This window comes from Kickxella alabastrina (genome assembly GCF_025024165.1).
Source record: "Kickxella alabastrina strain RSA 675 chromosome Unknown BX661scaffold_1, whole genome shotgun sequence".
Classification (NCBI taxonomy): Eukaryota; Fungi; Kickxellomycota; class Kickxellomycetes; order Kickxellales; family Kickxellaceae; genus Kickxella; species Kickxella alabastrina.
In genome coordinates this window covers 1,834,705-1,849,777 of record NW_026251472.1, presented here as the reverse complement: position 1 = coordinate 1,849,777, position 15,073 = coordinate 1,834,705, and the positions used below count along the sequence as shown (strand labels likewise).

Below are 15,073 nucleotides of genomic sequence, written 5' to 3'. Positions count from 1 at the left end.
AATGGCTTAAAGGCCGAGCTCCTCCTTGGTCTGAATGCCCAGCTCGTCCTTGACGGGCTTAAGAGCCTTGAGGTAGTCCTGGTATTGGGAAGGCTTATCAACCTTAGTCTTCAGAGCCTCGAACACGCGGGCACCCGTGGCGTAATCATCAATACGACGGGCGGCACGCAGAGCTGCCTCGCAGACAGCCACATCGGGAACCAAATCATAAGCGAAGCAGTTGTTCAGGCCACGCTGGAGCTCAAACTGATCATCAATGTTCTCGAAGAACTTGACATAGCGGTTGGTGAACTGCTCATAAGTCTCCTCCGGCTGATCCGAGAAGAACCGACGACCGACAACTAAAGACAAATGTGTAGTGTAGTGTAGTGTAGTGTAATGTAGTGAAGTGAAGAGGGATTAGAAAAATATATATATGAATTTTTGTTTTTGCTTTTCTGCCTGTTTTCAATTCTTATCTCTTGCTGCTGTTGTAATTCAGCAAGGAGGAATACTTACCGGCGGAGGAACCGGTACGGGTGGCGGCACCGCGAATAGCGGCGGCGTTTCTGATAGCTGCGCGAACACCAAACATGATTTGTAAAATAAAGGGAATAAACTAAATAATTTCTACGAAATGCTGATTGAAAGAAAGAAAAATTCGAAATTCGAAATTTTAAAAAAAGAAAAAAAAAAGAATTCGAAATCTATAATTTTTTGTTTCATATTTTCCATACTAAAAAAATACAGCGAGTCGAGATTGTCGATCAATTTTTTTTTCGCATAGTAAAAAACATCTGATTTTCTATATTGCGCTTAATCCACCCCGCTATCATTCTCAAAACGCAAAATGCAAAAAAAAGGCCCAATAAAAAGCAATTATACGTGCTTAATGATACGCGCGGGGTTACCGACGACAAGCACATTATTGGGCACGTCCTTCGTGACCACCGCGCCCGCGCCCACCGTGACATTATCGCCAATCGTCACACCAGCCAAAATTATAGCGCCGCCTCCCACCCACACATTATTTCCAATCCTCACTGGCCTCGCCGACTCTAGCCCTTCCAGCCTGCGCCTCGGATCCACCGGATGCTCTGCCGTATAAACCTGCACATTCGGCCCAAACGCCACATCATCCCCGATATCCACGCGCGTGCAGTCCAAAATAGTACACATTGAGTTCATGTAAAAGTTCTTGCCCACGTGTGTGTTCTTGCCGTAATCAAAGTATACTGGGCTTTCAATCACTGCGTTGTCATCACCGACTGTGCCGAGGAGGTTGTGGATCGCTTGGGTGAAGGCTGCGGGGTCGTCGCGGGCTTTGCCTAGCGCGGCGACTTTGTGGCGCGCTTGCTTGCGGAGCTCTAGAAGTTCAGGGTCGTTCCCAAGGTACATCTCGCAGTCAAGCATTTTCTGCTCCTCGGTTTTGATAGGGGTGTCAGAGGCCATGGTTTGCTTTTTAAATAATAAGGTTGAAGAATTGAGCGAATTAGGTGAAATGATGATGGTCTAAAGTGTCATTTATATATTTTGGTCTGCCCGCTGACGCCCTTTATATATCCGCTTGGGATCCTGAATATTGTGACGTGGCCTGCATTCATGATGGCCCTTGCCTTTTTATATTTCGCTTTTTGAAAACAAAACAATGCGATTGTTGTATTTTTTCTTGCTGGAAGTATTTATACGCCAAAATGAATTTGTCATCCACATCATGTGTGCACATGCCAACAACGGCGACACTATAAAAAATTGCCACGGGTTTAATTAAAGAATATCGAGGGGGGGGGAAAACATATTTTGCTCCTTATCAGGCATTCCGCTTGATGAACGCAGTGGCCAAAGTGCCCAGACCGATAATAGCAGACGCAACACCACCAGCAAATCCAAGCCTCTGGTTATCCCTTCCAGGCAGCCGGAAGTAGTACCCAGACACAGCCGCCAAAGCTACGGCAATAATGCCCAAAGCCCTCAGAGTATCCGGCGACGTCTCTCTCACGCCCTTCTTAACCGCCTTCTCTGCCTCCTCCGCCTCCTCTCTCGCCTTCTTGGCAAACTTCTCGCCAGACTCCCGCGCCCTGCTCATAGCACCATGCGCCTTGTCATTGGCGGTAGCCGCGGCCTCGCGAACACTCTTGCCTGCGCTATCCAGGACATCCTTGGCCTTGGACGCCGCATTATTGGCGGCATCGGCCGCGGCATCTGTCACCTCCTTCGCCTTCTTGTCGGCATCCCTGGCAACATCCTTCGCAGTGTCCTTGGCGTCCGACGCGGCCTTTTCGGCCTTATTGCCAGCATAATGGGTGGCGTCCTTGACGTCCGACGCAACATTTTCGGCCTTCCTGTCGACATTCTGGGCGACGTCAGAGGCCTTGTCGACTGCGTCCTTGGCACCTTCGGCGGTGTTGTCGATCGCGCGGTCGATCTTTGCGGACTGGTTACGGTTAGCCATGGTTGCTTCTGTTGTATTGATCGAGTGAGCTGTCAGTGCTACAAATGCGTATATATGTGTATATAAAAAGTGTGGTAATTATTATCAAAAGGAAAAAATGTTTTTTTTAAAAAACAAGAGATTTGGAATTGAAATAACGAAACAATGTTGTTTTTTATACGAAGAAAGGGGGGAAATGGAGGTCACACAAATGTGTTCTTGAGCTTTGGGAACGAGATGCTGTCATTGACTTGCATAAAAATGGAATAGCTCTGGGCCTGCTTTATGTTTGTCAAGACACAAGCTAAAACGGAGTTGTATCCAGACTGTTATGCTTCGATATCAAATGGTTACATCACTGCCACGAAATATATATATGCAATTTGGAATCGAAAATATGAAACACGAAAAACTGCGTTATGGCACAGCCCTGAAAAAACACATCCCTCCTCGAAACAAGATATCAAAAAAAAACGCACAGAAACAATTTTGAAATAAAACTTACCAGGTTCTTGATGCCCAATTATCTCTTCAGCATGATCGGATGACGTCGACACCAATGTCTCCTCGATTGGCTCGGATTCCGCGACGATCACTGTGTCTCTTTCAGGAACTGAAACAGCCTCGACCTTGACCTCTGGCTCAGTGGCCAGCTGCTCCGCAGATTCGGTGATCGGTGGAGATAAATTACCATCTGCAGAAATAAGTTTGCCCGCACCCTCCTCTGCAACATAATCCCCTGCTTGGGCCTCGATCTCTGCAGAATCCACGGATCTGGTAACTTGAGATGCACCAGCGTCCTCAGTAGGGGTCTCGGGGGTGTCGCCAGCGGTATCCTCCACGGCAACAGAATCCACTGCCTCGGTTTCAGGCTCAGGCTCGGCCGATTCCGGGATATCAACCGCTGCGACCTCCTCTGGCTCCTTATCCTCCTCATCGATCTCCTCACCGCTACCATCAAAAGCACCCGGCGTAACAACGTACTTTCTCTCAAGCGACTCAACTACAACTGGCTCCAAAGACTCCTCCTGACCAACAAAGCTGCCGCTCTCAGGAGTCTCCAGCACATGCATCTCATCAATGAGACTGTTCTCAACTGACGACCGATACATGCTGTCCTCAAGGTTACTCGCCAGGAGTTCGGCCTCGGAGTCCTCCATGTTAACAGAACCTGTGTAGGAAAATCTATCGGACAGAAGGCCAGTAGTCAACGAAGGTGTGAAGGAGCGTGTGTAGAGGTCATCAAGTTGGTCTTCAGTCACCGGTGTGGCATCTTTTTCTTCGGTTGCTTCGGAAAAATCAACGTGGTAGCTGTCCTCAAGTTCGCTATGGATAGGTTGGGGCTCGGGGGCAATGTCTGTTTTGGATGGCTTGTCAACATAACCTGGCTCCTCTGAATCAGATACAGCGTCGACTTCCTCGACCTCGTTCTGGACAGCGGCTTCCTCCTGATTCTCAATCTCATCAACAGTGTAAGTCTCCGCTGCATTGATCGACTCTGTGACCTTGACTGGCCCCTCTGAATCGGAAACAGCGTCGAATTCCTCAACCTCAGACTGAACAACATCTTCGACAATTTCTTGGTCATTGATCTCGCTGACACCCTCGGTCTCCGCCGGATCGGCCGGTTCTGTCGCCTCGATCGCCCCTTCTGAACCAGATACAGCGTCGACTTCCTCGACCTCGTTCTGGACAGCGGCTTCCTCCTGATTATCAACCTCATCAACAGTGTAAGTCTCCGCTGCATTGATCGACTCTGTGACCTTGACTGGCCCCTCTGAATCGGAAACAGCGTCGAATTCCTCAACCTCAGCCTGAACAACGTCCTTGACAATTTCTTGGTCATTGATCTCGCTGACGGCCTCAGTCTCCGCCGGATCGACCGACTCTGTGGTCTCGATCGCCTCCTCTGAATCGGAAACGGCGTCGACTTCCTCAGCCTCTTCCTGATCCACCCGATCCTCCACATCCACAGACTCAGCGTTCTCCAGATCATCAGGTACCGCGGGGTTCTCAACTACCCCATTATCCTCTTTCTCTTCTTCGTCGCGCTCATCAATAATTTCGGCAACAATATCACTGACAGCAGTCAGAATGGACTCTGTGGCAAGAGCATCGGTAACGATTGAGGGGATGGGGATGGAGACAGGGCTGGCGGAAATACTGGAGCTGCGGCTAGATTTCTTGCTCTTTCCCTTGTTTTTCTTGCCGCCGCCGTTATTGTTATTACGTTTCCTAGCCATGGTATTCAAAAAAAAAGAGAGAGAGCGTCTTGGTTGACTGAATTCGTACAAAAATAAAAAAGAAACGTACTCCCCAAAAAGAGAAAGAAAGGAAGAAAAAAAATATGAATATTTTTTCTATTCCTACACAATTTCGTTGAACGTGATAAATCGAGAGCCGACTCGAGTCAACTGTTGCTCAAATAAAAAAATACGCATACATCTGGATCCCTTTATTTATTTTTTGCTGCGCCCATTTTGGTTGTCTTGTTTTATTTTATTTTGCCTTTATACTTTATACTTTATTCTTGTTTTTTTTGTAAATGTAAAGGACACAAAATGAATAACTCTGAAAGCGACAGTGACGATTTTTTCAGTGAAATTCGCGCACTCCGGCAGAAATTTGGACTTTCCAAAGCCAAGGCTAAAACCAAAATCCCAGCACACACACCGACCAGAGACCAACCAAACGCCACCACTTACAGCACCCACAGCAATTCACCAGCCCCCACCATGCCCATCGTGCCCAAACAAGCAGCACCAGTACCAGCAACGACATTGCATAACCCTACAAAGCTTTCAGGCTCAAACAGCAAGAATATCACACCAGGAGAACTCGCAGCGCTGCTTCTGCCCCGCAACACAAAGAGGCACAAGGCAAATCGGCGAACAAGCACGGGAATAACCGTACCACCGGTGAGAACGCCAGAATCCGAAATAGTCAATGCGCAGTCACCACTATTCCGAACTTCATTACACATCGTGTCGCCGGCGCTAAGCTCACCTGCGAGTCCACTGTGGTCCCCGATCAGGAGACCATTCGAACTCCAAGGGTCGCCCACTCCCACCACCACTTCAGCAGCAGCAGCAGCAGGCTCATTAGCAGTGGCAGGAGAGGAATCAGCGGATATGGTTTTCGACTTGGCCAGCCTGGATGCTTCCGAGTCGGCTATTGGCCCACTGGGCGACCTAGAGGAAACCATGATGACAGAGAGAAACCTTGACCAAGCGAGACTCAAACTCGGACAGTTGCAGGCAGAAACCGAGCAGCAGATAATAAAGGATTTGCGCGATAGATTGGTCGGATACACAGCAGAGGTGGAATTCCCAGCTGCTGCGGTTGCGTGCAAATGGTGGTCATCGGTTTTGCTCTGCCAGCTCCGTACAATGGGCCATGGCGAACTGGCGTTTTCCGACCAGGCAGTGGTTTGGCGCGGCCAAATTATTGGCCCCATTAAGCCTGTTGGCGAAGTCGCTTCTGTGGTGGATTCCGCTGGCGATGGTGCTAGTGGCGGCGGCCAGATGGAGGATGTTGTTTTGGAGTTTCCGTGGTTGAAGGTCACGGCCTTGCGCAGGAAGTCTATTGACAACGATGAGTTTATCATGGTCACTGTGGATGAGGACATGGCTGTGGCGTTTCAGATCACCACCTTGCGGTTATCTGAGAATATCGACCAGCGCGTTGCCGATATGAGCGCGCAAATCTCTAGGACGCTGAAACACCGCGCCCAGAAGCAGCAGCAGCAGAAGCAGGAGCATCAGCAGTGCGATTTACTACCGGATACCTTGCGAGAAACTGCCACCTTGGTTGAATCGCTGCTGAGGCTGGCCTCTCGCCACAGCGACCAGCAGTTCAGCACCCTGAATATTGAGCGCACAATGGCAGCCCCGGACTTCCTAAAAGTAGCCAGCGACCTCACAAGCCAGTTCAGCAGGCGGCTAGGCACCCTGGCTCTGGAACATCAACTGGCAGACGAAGACTCGGGCACAGAGACACTGCCTGGAACATGCACACTCTGCTACACCACATTCGAAGCCATCGTGCTTTCACCCTGCGACCACCGACTCTGTGAAACCTGCTTCTTGAAACTCCGCCAGGACCTCCCCCAGCTATCACAGCCTACTGAGGATCCACTTTCAGATTCAGTAGTGTGCATTTGCCCGTGGGACAGAATCCTCATTACTGAATGGACTACACTATTGAAAATGTAATTTGGAATTTCCAGACATTTATAGCGAAAGTCCAGATTTTTAAGCGGGGGATTTTCAAAACCCGTTTTTCACGCAAAAAGACATTGTCAGAGTCGGGTGAGCCCGAGTGTACAGCGATACCCGAGACTTTGCTTAAGCCAAAGCCCAAGCCCAAGCGTGTCCACAAGAATCCATCTGCCCCAGCTTCTTCTCTTCAAAAGAAGCAGCGAACTGATTAATATCGTCAGCCATAATGGTCTATTGCCACTGGTTTCTAAACACCTGTCAGGTTGCTAGTCAATCTGGGGGGAAGGGTGCCGTTTTGCAGAATACTTGTAGCCTCATTCTTTTCTGTTAGTGTAGGGTTGTTGAAATAAAACAAAACACATTATATGTGGTGGAATCCACTGTCGCTAAGAGTAACCTCGCATTGCGCTCGCGGTGCCCATGGCGAAAATTCCAGTTCGATCCAGCGTCTGTTCCGCCCAATGTTCTCCGCAATCTCAGCGGCACCAGCATCGGCTGCTCTGCGCTGGTACATGACGATTCTGGCATCAATAATATTGGCCCACACAGCGCCTAACGCCGGCGCCTTCCTATCAGCCACTAACGAAACCACCTGAGCCCTATATGCGCCCGCGGGCGGTTCTCCGAAAACATCTCGCACCTGGTTCGTTGCCAAAACCGCACATCTCCATTGTCCGTTCCATTTCTTAATCCTCTTGCCCAACTGAACCATCATCGCCGCCCTCCTGCGATAAAATGCCATTTGATCCGGATCATCGCCGAATCTTAAATGCGCAGCCACAGAGTCCACGACCACCAGCGGCACAACCCCCTTGGCCAAAATTCCCGGCACCTTGTACTCCATCGCATGCAGCATAGTCTCCAGGTCAGCGAATTCCGCCACGTGGACGCGCCGCATCAAAGCATCCACATCATTCGTCCGCCTGCGCGCCATCCCGGCAAGCCGACCTGCAGGGAATGCGCCCTCGGTGTAGATGTAGATGACTTCGGATGAGGGATTGTAAAGAAGTGCGGAGACTGTTAGTTGCAGGCAGAGCTGAGTTTTGCCGGTAGCGCTTTCGCCGACAATTTCTGTTAGGCTGCCTGGTGGGAGAAAGCCGCCGAGGCAGAGGTCCAGGCGGGGGTCACCGGTGGTGATCCCTGGGGGATGCTGCTGCTGCTGCTGGGGGTGTGGGAGGGCACGTTGGAGGTTGGCGCGCCAGGGGTAGAGGATCTGGAAAATAAGAGTGCGTGCGTGTGCGGATTGCCGGTCGTTGAGACCGGTGGCGCGCTGGAACTCGCCGGAGGGGAGGAGCAGGCAGTGTGAGATATCGGATGTGTTGAGTTTGCTCAGGCACCGCGCGAGTAGGTCCTGGTCCTCTTTGCTCAGCGTTTCCATCCCTGTATCCATTTGTGTGTGTGAAGTGGTGTGAATTGGCGTGAATTGGGATTTGTATTTTTTAGCAATAAAGTGTTGAAATTGTTTTTATTATTATTTGCTGCTGCTGCGCAGCAATAAGCGATGATTGTCGATTTGAAATTTTTTTTCCCGTTCTTACTTCCTTAACGCTGGAGCTAAGAAATTAACCAGAATAAAATTTGAACCCCCACAAAAATATTTTTCTTCATATTTCCAAGCTTTTTACTATTAATTTTTTTTACTTTCTAAATCCAAAAAAGGGAAAACATTGCAATGTCCAAAGGAAAAGAAGCAGTCGTATATACGCCCTCGTCGCCCTCCACGCCGAGCCTCCCAACCGACATGCCTTCTCTAACCTCCCTCTTATCGCAATATAAGGGCCACAAGGAAGAATACAGTTCTCTGCAAACGCTCCTAACGGATCTCCCCAGTGAGCTCACCTACGAAGCCATGGTCCCCGTCGGCCCCCTGGCATTCTTCCCCGGGCAGCTGATCCACACAAACGAGATCCTCGTATTACTCGGCGACAACTGGTTCGTCGACCGCTCGGCCTCGCAAGCCGCGGCCATGGCAAGGCGCCGCGAGGAATACGCGGATGCGCAGATTAGCCTGATTAAGAAGCGCATCAAGGTGATGAAAGGTGAGAAGGCCGAGGACCTAGGAGGCTTGCCGTTTGGGAAGGAGCTGGAGGGGAATCTGTATAATGAGCAGGGTGAGAGGTTTGTGGAGATTAAGGAGGAGTTAGAAGAAGGCGTGGAGGTGCCGTTTAGCCAGGGCGATGAGCTGGAGGAGGCTGAACTGGTAGTGAGTGCGGGGGTTGCCGCGGACCTGGAGGCTAAGCGGCTGCGGGCTATTGAGGAAGCCGGCGCTGTTGCCGATATTGATCGTCAGAATCTGGGTCTCGAAGAGCAGAGGATTTTGGATATCCTGGACCAATTCAACTCCGATGACGACTTAGAGGATGACGACGATGAAGATACAGAAGAGGACGAGGACGAGGACGAGGACGAGGGTGACGAGTTTTCCGAAGAGGACCGCGCCAACGCAGCCCAGGACGACGACGAGGATGACTTTAACGACTATACGCGCAACGGATCCAATAGCGACGACGATCAGCCCTCGGAACTTAAATCCAAAGTCATCGAGCGCTTCGTCGAGGCCCCGCCGCGCAACTCCCCCAAGGGTATTCTCAAGGCCCCTGTATCCCTGTTCAAGAGCAAACGCGCCGAAGATACTGCTGCCAGGGAGTCCTCCGCACGCTCGGTGTCGTTCAACCCAGAGGCCGTCGCATACAGCCTGCCGCAGGGGGACAGCAGTCCTGTGGACCCTGTGGCTGGGTTGTTGGCTGAAATGGCAGTGTCCGAGGATAAGAAAAAGCAATCCAACCTACTGTTCAAGCCCAACACTGGCCTGTCAGGCGTCCGGTTCCCCGGCAGCAGCAGCATTAGGAGCGATAACAAGGCGCCGGGCACGCCAAATGTGCCCAAGAAACAGCAGCAGAACCAGCCGATGAAAACCGCTGTGGTTGAGCGCGAGACCACTGCTGAGCCCACCACAGAGACTGTCGACGAGGAGATGCACGCCAAGGAGATTGCCCAGGCATATAGCCGGATGCGTTTTGCCAAGATGTCTGGCGGCAAACTCGAGGGCGCCGCGGAAGTTGCAGAGCAGGTTTTGGCCACCATGGCTGGTGTCACTCTGGTCGACAAGAGGGGGGAGGACGGGGAGATGGATAAGCAAGAATTTGAGCGAATCGAGATTCCTAGCGACCCGTCTCCATATGCCATGATGAACAGGAATCAGAGCCCGCCCGAAGTTGCTTGCGCTCCCAAGCCTGTGCGCACACCAGTGGTTGAATCCGTCAAGGAGTCTGTCAAGGAGTCTGTCGCCCCTACTGCTGCCGCTGCTGCGCCTGGATTGCAACAAGCAAAGCCAAAAATGTCCCGCTTCAAGGCACAGCGCCTGGGTTTAGAAAACTAATTCTTTCTATACTGAAGAAAAGAATGACTACAAATACCTAAATAAAATTCAAACATCCTGCAAATCGACATCAACCCTTACTATCCTGATTGCATAGTAACCCAGAACGCCCTTAGAAACTAGAGGCAACAAATAGCCTACTACGATTGAAGATATTAATTATTGCGCTGCTTCTTTCGAAGAGAAGCTAGGGCTTGGGCTTGGGAAAATTATTGGGCGTTGCTGTAGACTCAAATCCAGCCAACTCGAAAGGTGTCTTTTTGCGCAAGAGACAGGGAGAATGCTCGCCTTTAAGCAGGGCATTAAGAATGATGCGAAAGTTTAGCACCGCAGCCATGTCACGATTCCACTTCCGCCTGCTTGATGGCACTTTTTCGCCATCCTTGATCTTGGTTCCGTCGGTCCTAAAGGTTTGCAAGCAGTCTTCCACTGTACACTGAAGCAAGCTGTGGCGTAAGATTTGGCGAGGTTTTTCTACTGCTGGAATTGTATTAACGCCTGTTGCGGCTACCTGCTGCTGTTGCTGCTGATCCTGCACCTGCTGCTGCGCGGCCAACTCATTGCACATCCTCTGTCTGATTTTGCGCTCAATTTTGCCCCGCGACCAGCCGCTCAGCCTGGCAATGCGCTTGAGATTATCAGCAGGCTGAAGATTAACGAATTGCTCCCAATTTCGCTCAGCCAGCTCATTCTGCAGCTGCTGCTTAATTTTGTGGGAAATTTTGCGCTTAGACCAGCCCTTTTCCTCCCCTATCCGCCGGATAATATCGGCAGACTCTGGGCGAATAGGCATCCACTGGTTGCGACTCTGCTGCGCACTGTCAGTAATAGCTGCGGCGTCGGTGGCTGCTGCTGCGACAGACGCAGCGGCCGAAGTGGTTGCAGCTACGACGGAATTAAATGCTGCTGCTGCCATTGCGACGTGGTACTTGCGCTTGGGATTCTTCAGACAAGGATCATCAATTTTGTGGAATTTCTCGATCCTGCTCTCACATACCGGGCAAAATGTTGAAGTACAATACTCGTCGATCAAATAGACAGTGAATCCCTGACCTATTGGCATCTCCCGCCGCCCCTTGCCACGAATTGGCTCATGGTGACGGGCCATGCCTGGGTCCAATTACCAAGAATTAGGACCGGATCTGGCTCAAATTTTGCATGTAAAGATTTTGCGAGTTTGACATCGGCGCGCTTTCTGTTGACGAAGGAAAGATAATGGAACTTGCGGTGCAAGGAGTCAGTTGAGCTGCTGCCGGCATGTTTCTGACTCTTGCCAAGGGTCTGTGTGTTGTGGTAGTGCTCTCCCAAAACAAAATCACCTTTCCGGCGCTCAAGGAGGTACTCAGCATATAACTTGCAAGCAAGTGTACTGGAGCCAGGGTGGTTGAGCGCGCGCTCGGTATCCTCAACAGACATATACCAACCATTTGTTTCTGCCTTGGCGAGCTTTGCTGGGTCAAGCTGGAATACCTTTTTTGCGTTTTTGCGGATCCAATGAAACACGCGTTCACGACGCTTATTAGCCTCGGAATATTTGGTGTGGCGGAAAGTCATTCTCTCACCCTTTTTGTAACTGCTTTTATATCCCAGACAATAAAGCATATACCGTCGACTGGTATCAAAGAGAGCTGATCTGTCACCAATATCATGTATGCCATTTTTGGCAAATTATCAATGTACTCGGGAGGAGAACCTTTCTTACTGCAGGGTACACCATTGGCAAGTTTGCCACTATTGCTGGTGCTGGTGCTGTTGTCTTTGTCGTTGTTGTTGTTGTTGTTCTCGTTGTTGTTGTCAGCATCGCCAGAACCTTTCTTAGACCGTGAAATCCTCTCTGCCTTGACCCTCTTCCTCTGTGTGTTGGCGGGCGAGTCTAGTAATACGATAACTGCAGTGCCATCAGTACGAATGACCCCACCAAACCTGTGCGGGTTTTTGTCCTTTCGAGAGTCGAGCAAAAACGGCCAACATGAAATACCATAAAAGAGTGACCAAATTTCTTCTGGTGACTTGCCTTTGAGATCCTTCAGACGCGGAATCTCGGGAAGCTTGATATCTAGGTAAAGCTTCCCATTGTGCAGCGCTTTAAGTCGGCTCTTTGTGATAGGCAGAATACCCCGTGCAAGAATGGTCTTGTCGAGCGTAGTAAAACCCAGTACAATAGACGTCCTCGTCGGAAAGAGGGAAATTGTATTCACAGCCTCGTTGAGCTTTAAAGACCGGAACATCTCAACAGAAGCCCCAAAGTGGTTTACTGGCTTAGCCACAGAATCATACTTGAGTCCATTGTCACTGAAGATGTAGTCCTCAGGGTAGGTGCCAAAGAAGCTCTCAATTAGGCCCGCCACCCTGTCACGGAGAATAGAGTCTGAAGTATGCTTGGAGTTGATCTGCTTGCTGTCTTTGCTGGTCTTAGCACACAGCAGAGCCCACTTCATCCTGCCTGCTGGAATTCTGATCTCCTTGCTAATGCATTGTTGTATTTGTTTTTCGGTATGGCCATCCTCACTCTTAAGAATCTCGTGCCGCTGTTTAGTCCTTTTCTTTACGTCAAGTTCTATGTTGACCATATGTTTCAACTGCCCGCTAAAGCGCTGAGACACATGGGATTTATATGCGGCGAGGATTGTTGTACCCTCATAATTAGCAACAAAGGCCGCACCAATGAGCTGCGGGCACTCAAACTTGATTTCCTTGAGGAACGTGTGCCTGTGCTTGTTGATCAGTTTGCAGTTTGCAGTTTTAAGGTTGTTGCTGCATGGTTTGCTTTGATCTCCGAGGCAAGGGGCGATAAAACTCTCCTTAAAGAATCCTTGATTCAGATGGTCGACGATATTAAAGTCCTCATTATCCAGCTCTTGTAAAAAGATATACTGTGCGAGCTCGTATGTAGCTGTTGCAACACGATGGACAGTGACGACATGCTCACGCAAAACTGGTAGGAATTAGGAACAATGCATTTTGCAAAGGCTGAGGAGGGCCTCCATGTTGATGGGCATACTGAAAAAATAAAAAAATATAGCTGGGTGAATTGGTTTGAGTTGAAAATAGTGAAAAATGTAAAATATAAAAACACTTCAAATAATGTAATTATATGTTACAAAATGATATAATCAAAAAAGAAAATATTTGTTTTTTTAAATGAGAGCATTCCCTATCTTCTCAAAAGCCATTCCTTTATGTGTTCTTGATATGTAAATAAACTATAATAAAACCTCACCGTTGTTCTGGCTGCTATGCGCATAATCCAATAATTTTAGTAAGGCTATATATTTGTTTATGCAACATCATGTGCCTCAACTGTGACACATATTTTACTTAAATTTTGATCAGCATTTTATATGATGAAAATTACACAAAAATAAAAAGTATACCTGCTTGGACCATCATTCAATGAAGAAAGATGGAAACCCCCAGAAAACCAAAAAAGTTGCTTACAGCATAAACTATCTATTTGTTTTTCCTCCCCTCTTTAAAATTATTGTATTATACCACTTATTTTATACTATTATGTTGATAGATATAAGTTTATTCAATGCAATTGTATCATTTTGGTTTACTAGTATTGTATTGCATTATAAAATTAGTTCTAAGAAAAGAGAAGGACGATTCTATACCGGAAGAACAATATGGTAATTTAAATACACATACAATGAATATAGAATCCAATAAAAACTTATATGCGAATTATAATGCTAATCATTACTCATTTGAGCATGACTCTGTCTATTTTTTAGTAACATATTTTTAAGGCATGGCACGTTAAATATGTGTTCTAATGCGAATCAAACAAATAAAACGTTTAGGTTTTATGCCTTTCCTTAAATGAAAATATTAACTTAATAAATAAGGCAAACTTAAAATATAAAACAAATTCAATAACCTTTAAAGCAATCGGCTATGTGCTGTAGTCAGAATATTCATTAGCAATTAATGATAAATTGAAATATTATCCTTCATTTCTACTGTTCTTTAACTTTGATTTTGCAAATAAATTATTTATGCTATTACATCACGTGTTAAATAATTGAATCAATTGCCTGTTGAAAAGAATGCGAAGAAATAAAATGGCAATAATGATGCAAAATGTGAGAGTAAAAAGATTAGAATTTGCGTCCACAAGATAAGACATGCATCTCACTCTTTATCTTCCTCATTCATTTTCAATTTTCAATTTGTATACTCTTATTTGACGTCGTTTTGCTTAGCAAGTAATATTGGCAGTTTTATTGTAATGGTTTCACTTGTAACTTTTTTCATATTATAGGCAAAATTGGTATTGTACTTGTACTTATCATAATTGCCGCTGATTTCCTGCCATCCACTCACCGCTGTTTTTCTGTCTCCGGCTCTGTCTCGCGCTCACCACTATTTCCCCGTCTTGGATATTGATTTTCGCTTGCCGCTGTTATTTTGTTACGCACTTTGCCTTGCTCTTGTCTTTCAACTCGCTGCTGCCACTTTAAGTTGAACTCTACATCAAGATTGCCGCTGCAGAACTGGTTCTGCCACGCGCACTGGCACTGGTACTGATGCACCCATAGCAAACCTGACTCTGACATGGGTGCTGGTGCCGGTGCCAGCGCGCCTCGCAGCTCCGCAGCCTTCATTTTTAGAATTTGTTTAGCATTTTGTCTACTGATTGTATTTACTGATTTTATTTGTACTTAATTCAATAAATGCAAATAACGTCCAAAAATATATATTTTTAAAACTAAAATCAAAAAATGATCACACCATTAAGCGTCACGCTTAACCCATAACCCATAACCAAAGCACTAGCCGGAAATAAAGCCTAAATAATTCCCTGCATCTTCAAAAATCTGGACTTTCTGGTATTTTAGGCTAAAAAAAACTGGAAAACCGGGTTTCGAAAACCCCCCGCTCAAAATATAAAATTTTGCTATAAATGTCGTAAACATTGCAAACAATACACTGGTGAAAATGTATTTTTGAATTCCCAAAGTTTTTGCTGACCTTTTTTGTACCACGTTTGAGCATGCATTGTAAAATGAAAACAGCACAGTAAAGCATACCAGAAAACTTTCCGTACTAGAGTACACA

The 15,073-nt window shown here is 47.7% G+C and overlaps 6 protein-coding genes across 6 annotated transcripts; 2 read left to right on the top strand and 4 right to left on the bottom strand.

Moving 5' to 3' along the window:
- Positions 1-6: 6 nt before the first annotated feature.
- Positions 7-348, bottom strand: BX661DRAFT_139565 (COX5A-domain-containing protein; the record flags this gene model as incomplete). The annotated part of the gene is made up of 1 exon (XM_051532802.1): positions 7-348. A coding segment is annotated over one exon (342 nt), but the record flags the coding sequence as incomplete, so codon positions are not given.
- A 1,441-nt stretch (positions 349-1,789) lies between these two features.
- Positions 1,790-4,653, bottom strand: BX661DRAFT_195659 (uncharacterized protein; the record flags this gene model as incomplete). The annotated part of the gene is made up of 2 exons (XM_051537970.1): positions 1,790-2,469; positions 2,916-4,653. 2 exons carry the CDS (start codon positions 4,651-4,653, stop codon positions 1,790-1,792), a joined length of 2,418 nt encoding a protein of 805 aa, XP_051395508.1.
- Positions 4,654-4,854: 201 nt separating this feature from the next.
- Positions 4,855-6,706, top strand: BX661DRAFT_176113 (uncharacterized protein). The gene has a single exon (XM_051534263.1). The coding sequence runs from the start codon at positions 4,972-4,974 to the stop codon at positions 6,622-6,624; it is 1,653 nt and encodes a 550-aa protein (XP_051395507.1). The 5' UTR covers positions 4,855-4,971; the 3' UTR covers positions 6,625-6,706.
- Positions 6,707-6,762: 56 nt separating this feature from the next.
- BX661DRAFT_176111 (P-loop containing nucleoside triphosphate hydrolase protein) lies at positions 6,763-8,117 on the bottom strand. The gene has a single exon (XM_051534262.1). The coding sequence runs from the start codon at positions 8,018-8,020 to the stop codon at positions 6,992-6,994; it is 1,029 nt and encodes a 342-aa protein (XP_051395506.1). The 5' UTR covers positions 8,021-8,117; the 3' UTR covers positions 6,763-6,991.
- A 254-nt stretch (positions 8,118-8,371) lies between these two features.
- BX661DRAFT_168279 (uncharacterized protein) lies at positions 8,372-10,009 on the top strand (the record flags this gene model as incomplete). Its single annotated transcript, XM_051533420.1, has 1 exon — positions 8,372-10,009. The coding sequence occupies one exon, from the start codon at positions 8,372-8,374 to the stop codon at positions 10,007-10,009; it is 1,638 nt and encodes a 545-aa protein (XP_051395505.1).
- A 187-nt stretch (positions 10,010-10,196) lies between these two features.
- On the bottom strand, positions 10,197-14,696 carry BX661DRAFT_222000 (uncharacterized protein; the record flags this gene model as incomplete). Its single annotated transcript, XM_051538844.1, has 7 exons — positions 14,488-14,696; positions 12,559-12,933; positions 12,020-12,420; positions 11,722-11,860; positions 11,192-11,533; positions 10,521-11,099; positions 10,197-10,445 (listed from the first exon to the last, which is right to left on the bottom strand). The coding sequence occupies exons 1-7, from the start codon at positions 14,617-14,619 to the stop codon at positions 10,197-10,199; spliced, it is 2,217 nt and encodes a 738-aa protein (XP_051395504.1). The 5' UTR covers positions 14,620-14,696.
- Between the last annotated feature and the right edge of the window lie 377 nt (positions 14,697-15,073).